Source organism: Natrix helvetica (genome assembly GCF_964273705.1).
Source record: "Natrix helvetica genome assembly, chromosome: 4".
NCBI lineage: Eukaryota > Metazoa > Chordata > Lepidosauria > Squamata > Natricidae > Natrix > Natrix helvetica.
Window position 1 is genome coordinate 146,749,946 of NC_138550.1, and position 17,051 is coordinate 146,766,996.

Here is a 17,051-nt window from a genome sequence, read left to right on the forward strand (position 1 = left end):
CAGAGAGCACCAAGGACCTCTCAAGTTTGAATTGGGACTTGTCCTCTGGTTTACAGGCAACATGATGGATTTAGAACTGCCTCATTTTAAAGCTGCGGCAGAAGGAATTGGAACACAAATAACCAATCATGAGAATTAAAGGTACCTAATCCTGAATCCAAACCACAATTGGGCATTGTATGTGTCTTTTATTTAAAAAAATAGAACAATGCTTTTAATGAACCCTCTCGAGTCTCATGTAGGTGGCAAAATCAAGAAAGAAGTAACAATTCAATAAAGAGTCTTCAATACTAGTTCACGATAAAGCTGATTTTTGGAAACATTAATAGGAATTTCCCAAGGGCTTTTTTTTAAACAGTGTCTTAAGGCAGACTCTGTTTGAAATTCATCAGCTCAGAATTTGGTACCATCACTGCAACTCGTTTGTTGCAATGTGCACTACATGGGGCTGATTTCAAAGTCCATTAGGAAGCTATAGCTGGTAGAAAATGCACTGGTGCAAGACCCTTCTAAGTAAGCCCATGTGTCACCATTAGCTGCACTGTTTTCCAGTTGGCTTCCAGCTGTAATTGAAGGTGCCTATAAAGCAGTTCATGGCAGAGGACCTGTTGATCTGAGGGACTGTCCATCTCCCCTTGTTTCTGGTACATTCTGGCAGAGTGGGCACACTCCAGATCCCTTCCATTAAACATTGCCGTTTTACAGGACTGGAGAAGCATATGCCTTTTCTGCTGTGGCGCCTATTTCTGGAACATAATTCCCCTGGATATCAGATTTCCCCAAACTGGCCATCTTTTTGTAAGGAAAAGGCTTTAAGTTCTTTGATGATACCACTAACTTCACAGACATTACTCATAATGCTGAACATGTCTGTACCAATGTGAGAAAAGGAGGATGTTACCTTGCAATAGGGAGAGATGATACACTGGAGAGAAATGCAAGTGTATTTACAGTAGGGAAACCCTGATAATTAAGTAGGAAACTACGGGGGAAATAAGATTATTGAGTCAATCACCAGTTAAGGAATTATATCGATACTCTATCTTGTGTTTGGCTACCAAATAGAACTAACAGAATGAAGTTCTCTGTGTAAATAACTAAAGTACCCTGATGGGTTTTAGGATCACCAGATCATTATGGAGTAAGTGCCACTGGACATAAATACAGTGTATATATAACCTCTAAAAAGTTCTAAAAAACTAATAATTCATGTACGCGCTGTCAAATAAAAATAGCGGTTGCACTTAATTATAGACAACCTTTCAAATTAAGTACATTTCTGTTACACGTCAAAACCTCATATATTTTTTTCTGATATCACTTCATTTTAAAATTTTCCAGATAAAGGCTCATATTCATATAATCCAGGTAATTTAAAAGCATGCCATTTATTGCTTGTGATTTTTTTTCTAATGCTATTGATGTGCCTCTGCTATTAGTTGTGGTCCAGTTCAGTTGCTTATTTGTTCTTTGGATTCTTATTCTGTTTTTAAAAATTAGACTTTATCCTTGCATTATTTCTAATTGTACAGTTCTTGCTAGTGATATAAACAGTTTGCTAAAAAAATAGAACAGCTTCCTAACTATTCATTCACTGTGTTTCAATATAAAGTAAATATAGTATTAATATTAATATCTTGACTTTATGACAATTTGAGTTAAATTTAAAAATTATACTAATATGCTAACTACTTACTTATAGTTCCTTACTGATATGACACTATACAGGACTATTATGGAGCAATAATGTTTCCTTTATAGTATCAATGGTATCAATCATAAAGTATATGTGTACACTTATAAATAATTCTCTTCCAGCTGTGTTTTTTTTAAACCCAGTAAATAACCAATCTTATTTGTAATAATCGTAGCTCTATATTGATTTTTTTTACAACTGTTGGAAGACCATTTGTTTTGAATCAGAAATTTGATTAGAAATGGATTAACTTGAACTTCTGAGAAATATTGTATTTAAATGAAACCACCATAGAATTGGATATGATTTCCTAAATCAATTCAGCAAATAAATACCTCCAATTTTCTGTTTTACATTAAAGCCTCAAATTAAATCAACCTTCCTTTAAAACCCTAAATGGCTTTGGACCTGGTTTTCCGAGGGACCACCTCCTCTTTCAACTCCTTGGTCATCTGGATTAAATTTCACATCCTTGCTTTAGCAGAAAGGCAACATTCATGCAAGCATGGTGTGTAAGATTGTGTATGAATCTTGAGAAGGTAGTAGGGCAGGGGTGTCAAACTCAAGGCCCGGGGGCCAGATTTGGCCCATGGGGTGCTTAGATCTGGCCATCAGGGCTGTCCTGGAAACAGAAAAGGACCAGCCCATGGTGCCTCTTCCAGTGAAAATGGAACTCGGGAGGCTGCCTCTGGCCCTCCCAAGCTCCATTTTCACTGGTAGAAGGTAGGAGAAAGCCATTGCAACAGAAAACAGAGCTTGGGAGCCCATTTTTGCTGACAGAGTGCTTGGCGCCCCTGACATGAGTGATGTCGAACTGGCCACATCCAACCTGGACTACCAAGGTCAAACAGAATCCTGATGCAGCCCTCAATGAAATCAACTTTGACACTCCTATACTAGGGCATAGCATATAGTGGACAAAAGGTTCAGTAGGAGAAGCATTGATGGGAAGTGAGTAATGTTAGAAAAGGCAAAAGAGGAACGTGTGTTTGGTATTTATTGGTACCTGAGGAGCAGGGGTGGGATGCAAAACTTTTAGCAACAGGTTCTCTGCCGGGTTGCTGGGTGGATGTGGCCATGGTGGGCGTGGCCTCCTGAGCCTCCTGAACCACAGCGGAGGGGGAGTTTCCACCCTCCCCAGGCTCTGGAGGCTTTGCTCGAGCTTCCAGAGGGGCGAAAATAGTCTCCCCTGGAGGCTGAAAACTGGCCCATTTCTGGACTTTCAGAACTTCTGGGAGGACCGTTTTCCTGCACCGGCCTTACACTTACCTGGCATCCAAAATGGGCCATATGGAGACTCTAGGGAGGGGAGGGGTGGGCAGGGCCAGCCAGTCCTTGCAACTACTGGTTTGGTGAACCAGATGTAAAATTAGCATCCGGTTCACCCGAACTGGTCCGAACCAGCTGAATCCCACCCCTGCTGAAGAGGATATGTAAAACTGGGTCATTTAGTTTTTAATCTGAAAAAAAACCCCAATATTTTGAAAGAATCATGAGACAAGCCAGAGACTTGATCAGGAACCTGCTGAGGTTGAGAGTAGGAGTTAGAAACAAGAAAGCACAAAATATGGGAACAGGAAGGCAAATGCAGAAGTTGCTTCCAGCAATGAAAGGTAGTCCATGCAGATTTTAAATCCTCACCCACCCAACAGCACACACCATTGAAGCTTTTCTTGCTCAGTATTGGCAATGATAAGATGCTTTTTTTACTTATTAATTTGTAATAATAAAGGTTATCATTGAAGTTCTTTCTCTTCTGATTTTTTAGTGTGTTGTTTCACAACCCAAAGAATCAACACATAATTTCTGAGAAAGCACTGAGGACAATTTGAAGAATCGAATATTGCCTTCTCTGTAATTTCTGTTGCTCATATATAACTCTTTCACTACAGAATAACAGAGTTAGAAAGGACTTTGGAGATCTTCTAGTCCAACCCCCTATCTCCCATTCATGAAGAGACCCATTAAGCATTCCAGACAAAGGGCTATCCAATCTCTTCTTAAAAACCTTGCCAAGAAGTTTGTAGGAACTTGTTCAAGGACAAAAAACTTTAAATGCTAGTTTAAGAAGAAATACAATTAGAGTTAACCATAATTGTCAAAGGAGAGATCAATTGACTGTGATAAAAGATAGCAAAGAAAATTTGTATAATAGATAAAAGGAGGAAAAAATGTATTTGAGTGATTCCTATTTCCTCAATTATGACTGAGGAATCTTATGATCTTGTATTTATAAAATATGTTTAGTCATTAACTATATATTTTTTAAAAAGAGTTTTCGTATCATATATTTGCAATCCCAATGAGGATTATGTTTTCTGCTTCTTTTACTGTTGATAAATCAATTATATTTGGTTCGTTGCAAATATTAGGACATCTCTTGTGTACAAGCAGATAAAATGGTAAACCTAATATATTTTTTCTTATGTGTCTGGCTTTTTAGATGTAGCAATTGACTTTGATGTTTTTTATTAACTTATTTCAATGCATATGCTAGCAAAATTAATTCTTGAAATAGCATTTTTCTGTCTACTCACAAAATGAATGTATGCAAAATTAACTATTTCTACTAACGTTACTAGTAAAGTTTAATAAACATGTCACTTCTTTACTGTAATAGCTATGATCAATCTTTAATTATTCTTTTTCTTTTTTGCAGGATCCAAAAGAATAAGTGATAGTGAAATCTCAGACTATGATTGTGATGATGGTATAGGAGTAGTATCAGGTAAAACATTTATAGACATATTTTTAAAATTCTTAAATATTATTTTTCATGATGAATTCATACTCTTCTTTCTTCCACAATCGTGTCTGAATGAAAAGTTGCCATGCTTATTTCTGCAATGTTTTAAAATAATTTGGTTGCTAACGAAAGAGTTCATATTGGTTATTTTATTTATCTGGAAGGATTTGTTTTCCAAAACAGAAGACATGCAGCTACATTAGAAAGCAATTCGGCCAGTGGTGTGAGTTTCCCTATCTTTAGGAGGGGTAGGTGGGCAAGGAGTGGGGCCAGGGTTAAGCTCCCTCTTTGGGTCACTGAGTGCTTAGGCAGGTATAGTTGATAGGGAAATTGAATCCTCTAGATCAGGGGTGTCCAAACTTTTTGCAAGGAGGGCCAGATTTGGTGATGTGAAAATGTGTGCGGCCGATCATTCAGCCTGACATTCTTTGAACCCTTAACATTAAATGCGAATTAACTACTGTATTTTTCGGAGTATAAGACGCACCAAGATTTTGAAGAGGCAAATTTAAAAAAAAGTTTTTGCACTCTCCCAAAAATGGCCCATTTTTCACGAAAATGGGCCTTTTTTTAAAGGGCATGAGTAGCCTTTAAGAGGCTTCTAGAGTGCTCCTGGGGGCTAGGTGAGGCAAAGTTGAGCAAAAAATGGCCCGTTTTTTGCTCATTTATGCCCTCCACAGCCCCCAGGATCACTCTGAAAACCTCCTAAAGGCTATGCACAGCCATTTTGGTGAAGGGGGCAGAGTTTTGGGAGGCAAAAAATGCTGTATTGAGTGTACAAGATTTTTAGCCTCTTTTTTGAGGGGAAAAAGATGCATCTTTATACTTTGAAAAATACGGTATTTTATGAAAGACTAAACAAATAACTCCAGTGGGGAGAAGAGGCTGCGGGCCGCTTGAAATTTGAAAAAGGGCCACATTTGGCCCCCGGGCCGCACTTTGGACATGCCTGCTCTAGATATTGGGATAGATTCTTAGGGCTTTTGGGGTATGGGGAGATCAGTGCAAGTTTGAATATGTATGCCCTGGCCTTGGAGATGGCAATAATGGGTGAAGAATTGAGGGGAAAGAAGAATTGAGAGGAACATACCTGCTATAATGGGCAGAGAAAGGCTGGCAGATATTGGGGCATGGCTGCATTTAGGGACATTTGGTTCACTGCTTGAAAACAATCACAATGTTTAGCCATCAACCTCCACCATTCATTCCTGGTCATCAGAGCCTTAGTGGTCTTGGTTTCTGGCTGCTCTGACTGCTAATTAAAACTTACTTCCTTACTACCTTTCTTACTAATTTTTAGAAGTACAGGTAACTGCTAGATAAGTAGTATTCTAATAGTGACAAATGGCAGTCCTATTTTTCTTATTTATAACATATTATTTTTTATTTTTATTCTTCGCATTTCTAAACCGCCCCCTCTCCCAAAAAGGGACTTGGGGCGGTGTACAGTCCATACAACAAATAACAGATAAAATACAAATATAAATACAACTATAAATATACGTATATATGTGGAGGAGGTTAAAATTAAAGTACTGTACAGAAGAATAAATATGGCTCTAAAAGCCCTAAAATCGATTAAAATTAAAACATTAAAACATTACCCTTAAAATAACCAGTTGAGAGTATGCTTCCAGGAGTTCATAGTTGTAACATTTATAATTAATTATGCCAGGCCAGCTAATCGGAACAGGTGAGTCTTCAATTTTTGTTGGAAGGAGCGGAAGTCCAAGGTGGTTCTAATGTCGGGGGGGAGGTCATTCCAGAGGGTTGGGCCCATCACAGAGAAGGCTCTACTCCTTGGCGCCGCCCGTTGGCATTGCCTAGTGGACGGCACCTGGAGAAGGCCCTCCCTGTTACATTGATTTCCAAATGTGGGAGAACAGACAGAAATACATTCACAGATCTTTAATTAAAATACTTAAAATCATTTAGGATAAGGAATTTTCTCAGTATTAATTGGTAAACATTAATCAGCTTTAACTTTAACTTTATTTAAATTTATAAACCGCTCCCTCTCCCCAAAGGGACTCGGGGCGGTGTACAGTCAGGGTAAAAAACAACCATACATACATATAGATAGAGGAGGCAATATACAAACTGTACAGTAAAATACAATTAAGAACAACGTTAAAATCAACCCCTAAAATCTACCCCAAAATTAAAAATAATTAAAAATTAAAAATAACTGTCAGGAGGATAAAAATAGAACTATAGATGGGCTAGGCCAGCTAATTGGAACAAGTGGGTCTTGAGTTTCTTACGGAAGGAGCGGAGGTCAGTAGTGGTTCTAATGTCGGGGGGGAGGTCCTTCCAGAGGGTTGGGCCCATCACAGAGAAGGCCCTACTTCTGGGCGCCGCCCGTTGGCATTGCTTGGTGGACGGCACCCGGAGGAGTCCCTCCCTGTGAGAGCAAATTGGTCGCAGGGATGTATGGGGTAGGATGCGATCCCGCAGGTAGCTAGGTCCTGTGCCATGGAGCGCTTTAAAGATGGTAATCAACACCTTGAAACGCACCCGAAAAACCACAGGTAGCCAGTGCAGCTCGTGCAGGAGAGGTGTTATGTGGGAGTATCTCGTACTCCCCATGATAGACTGCGCGGCCGCATTCTGGACCAGCTGTTGTCTTCGGGTGCATCTCAAGGGGAGCCCCATGTAGAAAGCATTGCAGTAGTCCAGACGAGACGTCACCAGCGCATGAGTGACTGTGCGAAGGGCGTCCCGGTCCAATAAGGGGCGCAATTGGCGCACCAGGCGGACCTGGTGGAACGCCCCCCTCGCCACGGCTGCCACATGGTCATCCATCAACAGCCGGGCATCTAGGAGGATGCCCAAATTGCCCGCTCCACGGGGGCCAGTTGCTCACCCCCAATGGCCAGCGATGGAGTCCACTGGTTGAACCGGGGCGCCGGTAGCCACAGCCACTCCGTCTTGGAGGGGTTGAGCTTGAGTTTGTTGTCCCCCATCCAGACCCGAATGGCTTCTAGGCACCGGGACATCATTTCGACGGCCTCGTTGGGGTGGTTCGGGGTGGAGATGTACAGCTGCGTATCATCAGCGTACAGATGGTATCCAACCCCAAAACCACGAATGATCTCACCCAGCGGCTTCATGTATGTGTTGAACAGGAGGGGCGAGAGGACCGACCCCTGCGGCACCCCACAAGTGAGCGGCCTCAGGGTCGACCTCTGCTCCCCTGCCAACACGCATTGCGTCCGGTCAGAGAGGTAGGAGCAGAACCACCGCAAAACGGTGCCCCCCACCCCCTCCAGCCGGCGCAATAGGATACCATGGTCGATGGTATCAAAAGCCACTGATAGGTCTAATAGGACCAGGATAGAGGAACACCCCCTATCTCTGGCCCTCCGGAGATCATCCACCAACGTGACCAAGGCCGTCTCCGTGCCGTGACCGGGCCGGAAACCAGACTGGCGCAGGTCTAGATAATCGATTTCCTCCAAGTGACGTGGGAACTGTTGTGCCACCACACTCTCTACAACCTTCGCTAAGAAGGGAAGGTTGGAGACGGGACGATAATTGGCTAGCTCCACCGGGTCCAAAGAAGGCTTCTTGAGTAAGGGCCTCTTTCAAGGCGGCCGGTAAGGACCCCTCACCCAATGAAGCGTTCACTAGCCCCAGGCGCCAGCCTCATGTGACCTCCCAGGATGCCAGTACAAGCCAGGAGGGACACGGGTCCAATAAACATGTAGTGGCTCGCAGTCGCCCACGTAACCTGTCCATATAATCGGCGGCAACAGAGTCAAACTCCTCCCAGAGTGGTCCCTCAAGACTCGCTTCTGACGTCCCCCCTGGTCCACTGAAGGGGACCCATTCACTCCGGATCTGAGCGATTTTGTCCTGCAGATATTCCCCAAATTCCTCTGCTCTACCCTGCAAGGGGGCTTCCCGCGGCCTCTGTGACAGGAGGGAGCGGGTCACCCGAAACAGGGTGGCAGGGTGGTTGTCTGCAGACGCAATAAGAGCGGCACAATGTCGACGTTTGGCTGCTCTTAATGCCACAAGGTAGGTCCGTAAATAGGCTCTTACCTGTGTTCGGTCAGATTCGGAGCGTGAGGACCTCCATCTGCTCTCTAGGCATCTCTTGTGGCGTTTCATCACCCTTAGCTCCTCGGTAAACCAAGGGGCCAGGGTGGTTCGTTGCCACAGGAGAGGCCGCAAAGGCGCAACCCGGTCCAAGGACCCGGCAGCCGCACTATTCCATGCGGTCACCAGGTCCTCCATCTGGGAGCGGGTCAGGGCTACAGGAAGTGGCCCAAGCTCCGTTTGGAACCTATCCGGGTCCATCAGGCGCCTGGGGCGGAACCATCTAGGACAATCTCGTTCTGCCTCCCCGCGGTGGGGGGTAGCGCCAGGGAAGTCGAACCGGAGAGATGAGTGATCCGACCATGACGGGTGTAATAGCCAAGTCCCCTATTCCCAGATCACTTGTCCACTGTCCAGAGACAAAAATATGGTCCAGCGTGTGGCCTCCCTCGTGTGTGGGGCCCTGAATTAGTTGGGTCAGGTCCATGGCTGTCATGGAAGCCATGAACTCCCGAGCCACCTCAGATGCTTCACCCGTCGACGGCAAGTTGAAATCCCCCATAACCAGAAGTTTGGGGGTCTCAACCGCCGTCTCTGCGATCAGCTTGAGGAGCTCAGGCAGGGCCGCTGATGCATAGTGAGGAGCCAAGTATACAATCAGCAAGCCCAACTGCCTCCCTGGGCCCCATTTCACGCCAAGAGACTCACACCCAGATATCTGTGGGACAGTGAATTCCCTCGGTTCTAGACTCTCCCGTATAACTACCGCACCCCACCACCCTTACCCAGGGCCCGGGGCTGATGAAATGCACGGTAGCCCGGTGGGCACATTTCCATGAGGGGTAAACCACCCTCGTGGCCCAACCAGGTCTCCGTTATCCCTGCAAGGTCCAGCTCCCCCTCCGAGATCAAATCATTAATGAGGGGGGCCTTATTGACAACGGACCTTGCATTGCACAACATCAGCCTCAGGCCCTGGCTCTGTAGATCCTGACCACCTAGAGTGCGGGGGTTGGTACAAGTGACCGGGCGTGTCCAGCAGCCACGGTCTCCCAACCAGCTACAAGATTTTCATCCATCCTCGCACCCACCCCTCCCTACGACCGTTGGAATAGGACAACCCTCCACTGGAATATCATTCTCCCTCCCCTCCCCCACTCCGCTCACTCCCCTCCTGACCACACCTGTTCGCCTGGCACTAATCCCCCTCCTGGCCTGATTAACCCTCCCCCCCACCCTGGAATCCCTTAAAACAGATAAAAAACATCTTTAGGCATATATATATAGGGCTGATGTAAGAATACTTGGTTTATCATGCAAAGGAAGCTGCTTAGATGTACTTAGTTGGATCCCAAATGATTTGGTCCCATTGAGATGCTGGACCATGGCCTTGTGGAGTGATCTGGCTTGAGTTTGAGTTTGTAATACCTTATGACATGGGCAGGGGCCTTCAGACTATGAACATGGCCATTTGTTTATTAGACCCAGTTTCCTCTTGGATTGTTAAAGCTGCCTGGGAGATGACCTGGTATTGGGTGCATATGATGGTGTCAGTGTTTTTGACAGAGTGGTTCTTTGACCTTTAAAGGAGATAATAGTGCATCCCTTCCTAACCAAAAAATAAATAAATCAGTTGTTGGATTCAATAATCATCTTCCAGGCTCTTATCTTCCCTATTGGCAGCCGGTAATTGTAAAGGTATTGAGCAGAGATCCTCCACCCGCCCGCCCCAGCTCTTTACTGGTCTTTTAAGTCTTCAGCGCCTCTGTGCACACACATGGCATGTATAGTGCCTGCGCGATGCTCCACTGAGCAGCTGGAGTGTTGCGGAGCCTCACGGAGGCAGTAAGACAAATGCGCTCGTCCATGTGGATGATGCTGGGCCCACCACTGCTTCTTATTGATTCCAAACAGAATGTGCATTTCATGTGATTAGAGCATTGCTTCCTACTGAACTAGTGAAACCATCTTTAAGGACATAAAGGGAAAACTGGTGTAGAAATACCATAAAGCTTGAAATTAGTTATAACTTCAGTCAGCTGGCAAATGAATCAAACTTTTTTTTTAGCAATATCCTACCGTTTTGGGGGTAAGGAAAAAAAACAGGATTTGAACCTATTTATTTCTTTTGGTGTGGTTTTTCTTTTGGGAGTATGTTTGCTTTTAGTTCACAATAGGCGGTTTTGATTGCAATTATGATTTTCAAATATTATGCAAAGTTACACATTTAAAAAAAAATTTCATTAGGTAAGAACTAAATCTTATCCGAAAGAAGTAGGAAGGAAAAGAATATGAGTATAATATGAAAATATGAAAAGTTTTTGTGATCGTGTTATGCATAGAGATAACAAGAATTGTTGGAAAAATTGCAGGGAACAAGAAACAAACTTTGATTGGATTGTTGAAAAAAATGATATATGCTTATTCCTAGGCAAAACATATGGATTGCTGGATTAAGAGTAGAAAAAATATTAAAACCCCATAAACAAAATTACATGTAGTAATAAAATATATGGAAATCTTTTATATAAATTTAATAATTTTACAATGATGAGCTTGAGCTTGTATTATTTCGTAAAAACCCTATGGTAGTTAACCGGGATAGCATGAAATTTGAGAAATAAAGTTGAAATGGTAGATGATTATTTTCTTTGTTTTCTATCCTGCTGTCACTATAGAGGGGCTTTTCTTCTCATTGGTTTAGCATCTATGTTTCAGTTAAGAACCTTGAATTCAGCCTATGTTCATCCTGTTCTTATATTCCTAATGGATATATTCACTTGATTACATTTACTACATCTTTTCTGTTTTTGCTGCGCCCCTGCACCCATAGATGTAAATAAGCCATTGCCTCAAAAGAAAAAATGTACAACTTTATATTTTAGTAAAACTGCCCTAGCAATAACTAGAGTTATGCAGAGGAGGTTTCTGCCGGTTCGGCCTGGATTGGGTGTAGTGGCAGAGGCGGGAGGCTCCGCCCACCCACCCGGATGCTTCTGCGCATGCGCAGAAGCATTGCGCACACGCAAAAGCGTCAACACATGCAGAAGCATCACGCGCACACACGTGCACGCATGAGCGAACTGTAGTAAAAACAATGGAAACCCACTATTGGAGCTATGGATTGATAACGCCATGGGCTATATTTGCTTTTCGCTTTTGCAAAAGTTGTAGCACCCTTTTGGTATTATATATTGCTGGCAATAACATGTATGGTCCTTATTCCACCTTCAGGTGAAACACAGTGATAAGGACTTGATAGTTGCTTTCCCTAAGGGCAACTGCAGCTTAAATGGTTGGACAAGAAAATGCCTATTTTGTTTGTATTTACATAATCATGGTTATACAGTCTTACTAAAACTTCTGAGAAGCAAATGTAATAAACTTTATTAACAGTTCTGATTGATTCATAAGGATAATGGTTTCTTCATAAGGATCAGGTAATTCAAGAATTCACTGTTATAGTATTTCTGACAGACAGCCATTCAGCCTCTGTTTAAACACTATATTGCTTCAAGAGCAATTCCTTTCTTACTATTTCTTTACTACCTATCTTATTAACACTTGTGAGTACAGTCAGTTGCTGGATAAGTAGCATTATAGTAGTGATAAATGGCTGTCTTATTTTTCCCCGTTATTTTAATTTGCATTTTCAAAAGTAAAAAATGGGAGGAACAGCATATGTACTTTAAATTTTTAAAAAAATACATTTATTTCTAAATAAGTAAGATTAGAGAGAGAGGCACTTAGAGCTTTTCTTTAATTAAAATATTTTAAAACCATTGAGGATAAAGAGTTTTCTCAGTATTAATTGGGAGGTATTAACTTTGTAATTTATTTGCTGTAAATAACCACCTAATTTGTGTTCTGTTTTTATGTGAAACTCTCTCATTATGTTTTCAAGAACATTGCCAGGCTACTATTATTTCTTAGTGAGAAAAATATATATTCCACTTGTTAAATATTTTCTGGTGTAAACTACATTTACTCCCATAAATCTTGGACAGGACAGCACTGTAATGATTAGTGTTTTTAAGCAAAACAGTTACCGTATCTTCCCAATGCTAAAATAGACCTTTCTTTTCGTAAATAAAATTTCCACTTATAGGGCAAATTATTGAAAACAATGATATAATGAACTGTACCATTGTACCATCGTACAATGTTTTCGGTACAACTATACCAAAGTTGTGCTTCAGGCATAAAACTAGCCCAGCTAGGAAGGCTTGTCATGCTCAGCTCACCGAGTTGTTATGGGGGGAATAAGAGCAGGAAGCAGTATTAACTATGTTCGCTGCCTTGACTTATTTCTAAAACAATAAAGTCAGGATAAAAATAAAATAAATAAATTGCATGCTTTGTGATCTGCTTGAAATACCTCGTACTGAAGGGGACTTCCAGGCTATAGTAATTAAGTGTTTCTCAACATCAACAGCCTTAAGATATTTTTGCTTCATGTAGGCTGGGGAATTCTGGGAGATGAAGTCTACACATCTTAAAGTTGCTGAGGTTGAGAAACACTGATTTAGGCACCCACAATATTTGCAGTTTCTCTTTAGGTTACAAATGGCATAGCAGTTCTGGTTCCTAAGCTCGAGAATCCATGTCCCATTCCATAGAGCAAACAATTCTTCTTTGCTTAATGCCATATGGTGACAATGCATGTTTTTCATGGAGACTGCATGGTTATAATACCTTAATTATTTCTTCCTCTTACTGCAGTTTGAATTTTGAAATTGAATGACTGAAATTTAGGGAAAAAAGAAATAGAACCAGATATAATAGCAGTGCTATTAGGGTGAGACATTTTAAAAGTATCTGCATATATTCATTGATGCATTTTATTTGTAATTGAATCTTCAAGCAGTTGTCATTAACCTGCACCATAACAAGCTATGACAAATTATTTTTCCTTTACCCATACACTTTTGAAAATATTGTAATGAATTATTTCTCATTCGGGAATTATTTTGCAGTGCAAATTATACTTCTTTTAGCTGTAAGACTATACCCTAAATGCAAACGCAGTCCTCCTTCTATTTCATTTCCTTCTTCCTCCATGCCTCGTTTTTTCAAGATTAAATGCTAAATTCCAAAATTTCCCTCAAAATTGATTTTCCAGGTTTGAATCTCATGGCAGGAAAAGAGACTTTGGAGAAGCAACAAGGACCAGAGGAGAGTGTCTTTTGCCATTTTTCTGTTGCAAGTTACCCCCAATCTAGCTGCAACATCTGTCACCCCACTGATTGTCAGGGTTGATTTGGCTGACTTTTAGGCAGGTATCACCTTTTGCCCTTGCTACTCCATATTTGTCCCTCTCAAAGCTGTTCCTATCTGGCACATGCCAGATAAAAGTAGTATACCAAATTTTTGGTCAATGGTATAGTTCAAAGTCCAAGAATCTGGGCCACCTTCTACACATTGTATATGTTGTGACTATCCTGCAAATAACCGTGATGGTTCTTTCGTTTTAGATTTATTAAGTTACATTTTTCCAGTTTCAGCTTCTCTTATACCTTGTGTCATGATTTTTGATGTCCTCCCTTGTGTTTTTATAATCTTGCTTGTAATAAAATCATCAGTTTATATAGACTCGTTGACAAACTCCCCCAGCTTCCAGGTTTTTAATTAAGATACGGTAGGCTCCGTTAAAGAACTTCCTCTGGGAAGCAATGAAAAGGCATAATGAACACATTATATATAAGTAGCTTGCTCTGAATTAGCACTTGCTAGATGATGGGCAGCTTTATTTAAAATATCATTCCATTTTATATACCATTCATTTTATTAATCTTTATGTTTTTAACTTGTTCAATAATGGTTTTCTCCCTCATGTAATTGAAGAATTTTTGTTCAATTTTGTTGCTTACAACTATGTACCTATGGAGAAATTTTATCAATAAGAATAAATAGGGCATTATCTTTTTTGACACTTCCCTAAGGAAGGCTTATACCAGCAGTTAGCCTTTTCTCTCCCACCCCCAAAGCTGTATCATCTTTAGAAATTACAATGAAAATTCTGTGATGGCAGGAAATATTCTGTGACATTACATCAGGTAAACTAAGGAAATCGGTTTTTATTAAAGAGTTTAAAGTTGTTTGGGGCCAAGACTACACAAAAATACTTTCTGTAGGATCTATGAATAAGTGTTTCAATTTCAAACTGAACCTGGCAGCATCCATTTTTCTGTTCCTCACACGGAGGGGGAAAGAGGGAAAGGAGGTTGGAATGCATTACTAGACACAACAAAGAGCTTTCTCATGAGAACCAAGGTCATCTCTACTGGCAACCAATAAGGTTGGGGAAGGAGTGCCTGAAGCGTCTGCCAATTAATCCAATGGACCAATGTGACCTGTGACACTTGGGGATGGGGTTATTTCCTAGTTTAATTATACTGTAACCACGGGAAAAAATAGATTTGGTTTTTCTTTGAAGCTGTGCCGATATGATGTACTCATTAAGGAAGACCTTTGAGAAGGAGCCATGTCTCAGATTTCTGATTTGCTTGGGTTTATTAGTCAGAGCCTCGACACTTAGTAGGAAGAGGGCCCAAGCAAAAGAATACCTGAAAAATAAGTAGATATGATTCAGATTTCAGAAAATCTCAAAAAGATTGTTCCCCACAAAAAGAATAAGAAATAAAAGTTATCCATTCTGTTCGGGGTTAATAAATATTACATAATTCCTTTTGGGGTGAAAATAGTTTTGCATGCACAGCTGTCTATGATGTCGCCAAGCATTAGATACAGTATTGTGTGTGCCTCTGCTTTCTATACTTATTTGGGAAAGAAATAAAACATTAACAGAAACCTATTTCATTTTTGGGGTTTCCAAAATTATTGGCTGACTGTTGTTGGAAATGAATGACTTAATTATATGGGTTTTTTGGCCCTATTTGACGAAGGCTAACTTTTGTGAATTTATGTGGTTTGATGTGAGCAATTTGAAAAATTTTCTACTATCTATGCTACTTAAAAAAACCCAATCAATAAGCCTGTATATTTCTTTAGCTTTCTCTTCTTTTTTTTTTGGTAGATTACAGACATAATGGAAGAGATCTTCAAAGCTCAACATTATCAGTGCCAGAACAAGTGATGTCATCCAACCATTGCTCTCGATCAGGCTCTCCTCACCGTGGTGACAGTATAGGAAGAACTAGATCGTGGTCTCCCAGTGTTCCTCCATTACAAAGGTAATTTGTAGTTGAAACTTGTAGGGGAAGGCTGGGGTTCAATATAAAATACACCGTGATAAAACATGACTTTATAAAACTTTTTTAAAAATGAAAGAGAGAAAATCTTAAACTAATTATTTACTTAAAACAAATAACTCTGTTTTATTAGCTTATTCATATTTGTCTGTGCTTAGTTTATTTGTTTAGCCGTTTATTCAATTTCTATAGTCATCCAGTTCAACCAAGTGACTCTGGGCCACTTACAATTCTAAAATTATAAAACAACTGTAAAGTAATAAGGCAAAAAACATTAAAACAGTACAAGTGTCCACAAAATAAATGATGTATAATAATATATAACATTTGTTAATTATTCATTGATGAATTTATATAATATAAAGAAATTAGATAATGAATATTTACATACACAAAGATTATGTTATAACATTGAATGATTAAAATACTTTTTATATTAGTATCATTTATCACCATTCAGATGAATTTTACGTCCAGTATCTGATAAATCTTCCATTTGAGTGTAGTATGATATTCTACTTTTTAAAATTCTGTTTAATATGGAAAGCTGTAAGTATTTTTCTGCACCCAGACAAGAAACACTGAGGTGAGAAAAGTATACAATGGTCTTGTTAGAACTGTGGTACTGATAGTAATTACCATTATTTTAAATAATCATTTTTTATTCTGCTTACCATTTTTTCTTGGGAGATTTTAACAGTTATTTATTTTTAATATGAGAATTTCATGCTGGAATATCAGTGATTCCATATTCTAGTGGCAGTTTCTACATTGTACTCTTGGTCTGAGATATATTCTGCCTGTTTAAAATTTATTGGTTATAGTAAAATATTTTCAGTAAATAAATACAAAAGCCAGAAAATATTTTTTATTGAGGTCCTCATTGTATATATTATAGATAATCTTTTTCTCTTGATAACAAAATAGTCAGACTCACATTAATAATTAGTCAGTGGTGTGGTAATATTTTAATGAGACTTGTTAAGTTTATATATGTGTATGCACAAAATGAAATGTATAAACAGCCATATTAACATCTGAAAATATTATCTCAAGAAAATGATTAGACTACTTATTCATGTACCATTTATATTCATTATTTTATTCAAGGTTGCTCAATAACAGGAAGGTTAAAATCCACACAAAAGTGCTATCTAATTGGAAACTTGTGTCTATACATATGTGTCATGAGAGAAGAAGCCCTGACTTTCAGTTTTTGGCAGGTAGATGAAAGCCCCAAAATTTATTATTTTAATATCTTCCAAACAACAGTAGATGAGCTTTTCTAACTAGGTAGTGTGTGGAATTAACTTACAAAAAATATTCAGTGAAGCCATTATAGATATCAGTTCTG

The 17,051-nt window shown here is 40.2% G+C and overlaps 1 protein-coding gene across 3 annotated transcripts in view; it reads left to right on the top strand.

Annotated features, from left to right (window-relative positions):
- RIMS2 (regulating synaptic membrane exocytosis 2) overlaps nt 1-17,051 on the top strand; it is a gene marked incomplete at its 5' end in the record, with an annotated part of 310,377 nt that overhangs the window by 156,177 nt on the left and 137,149 nt on the right. For all 3 annotated transcript variants that reach the window (XM_081953026.1, XM_081953023.1, XM_081953024.1), the window contains 2 exons: nt 4,356-4,424; nt 15,523-15,679. In XM_081953026.1, the coding sequence (XP_081809152.1) occupies nt 4,356-4,424; nt 15,523-15,679 (226 nt within the window). The remainder of the gene's footprint in view (nt 1-4,355; nt 4,425-15,522; nt 15,680-17,051) is intronic.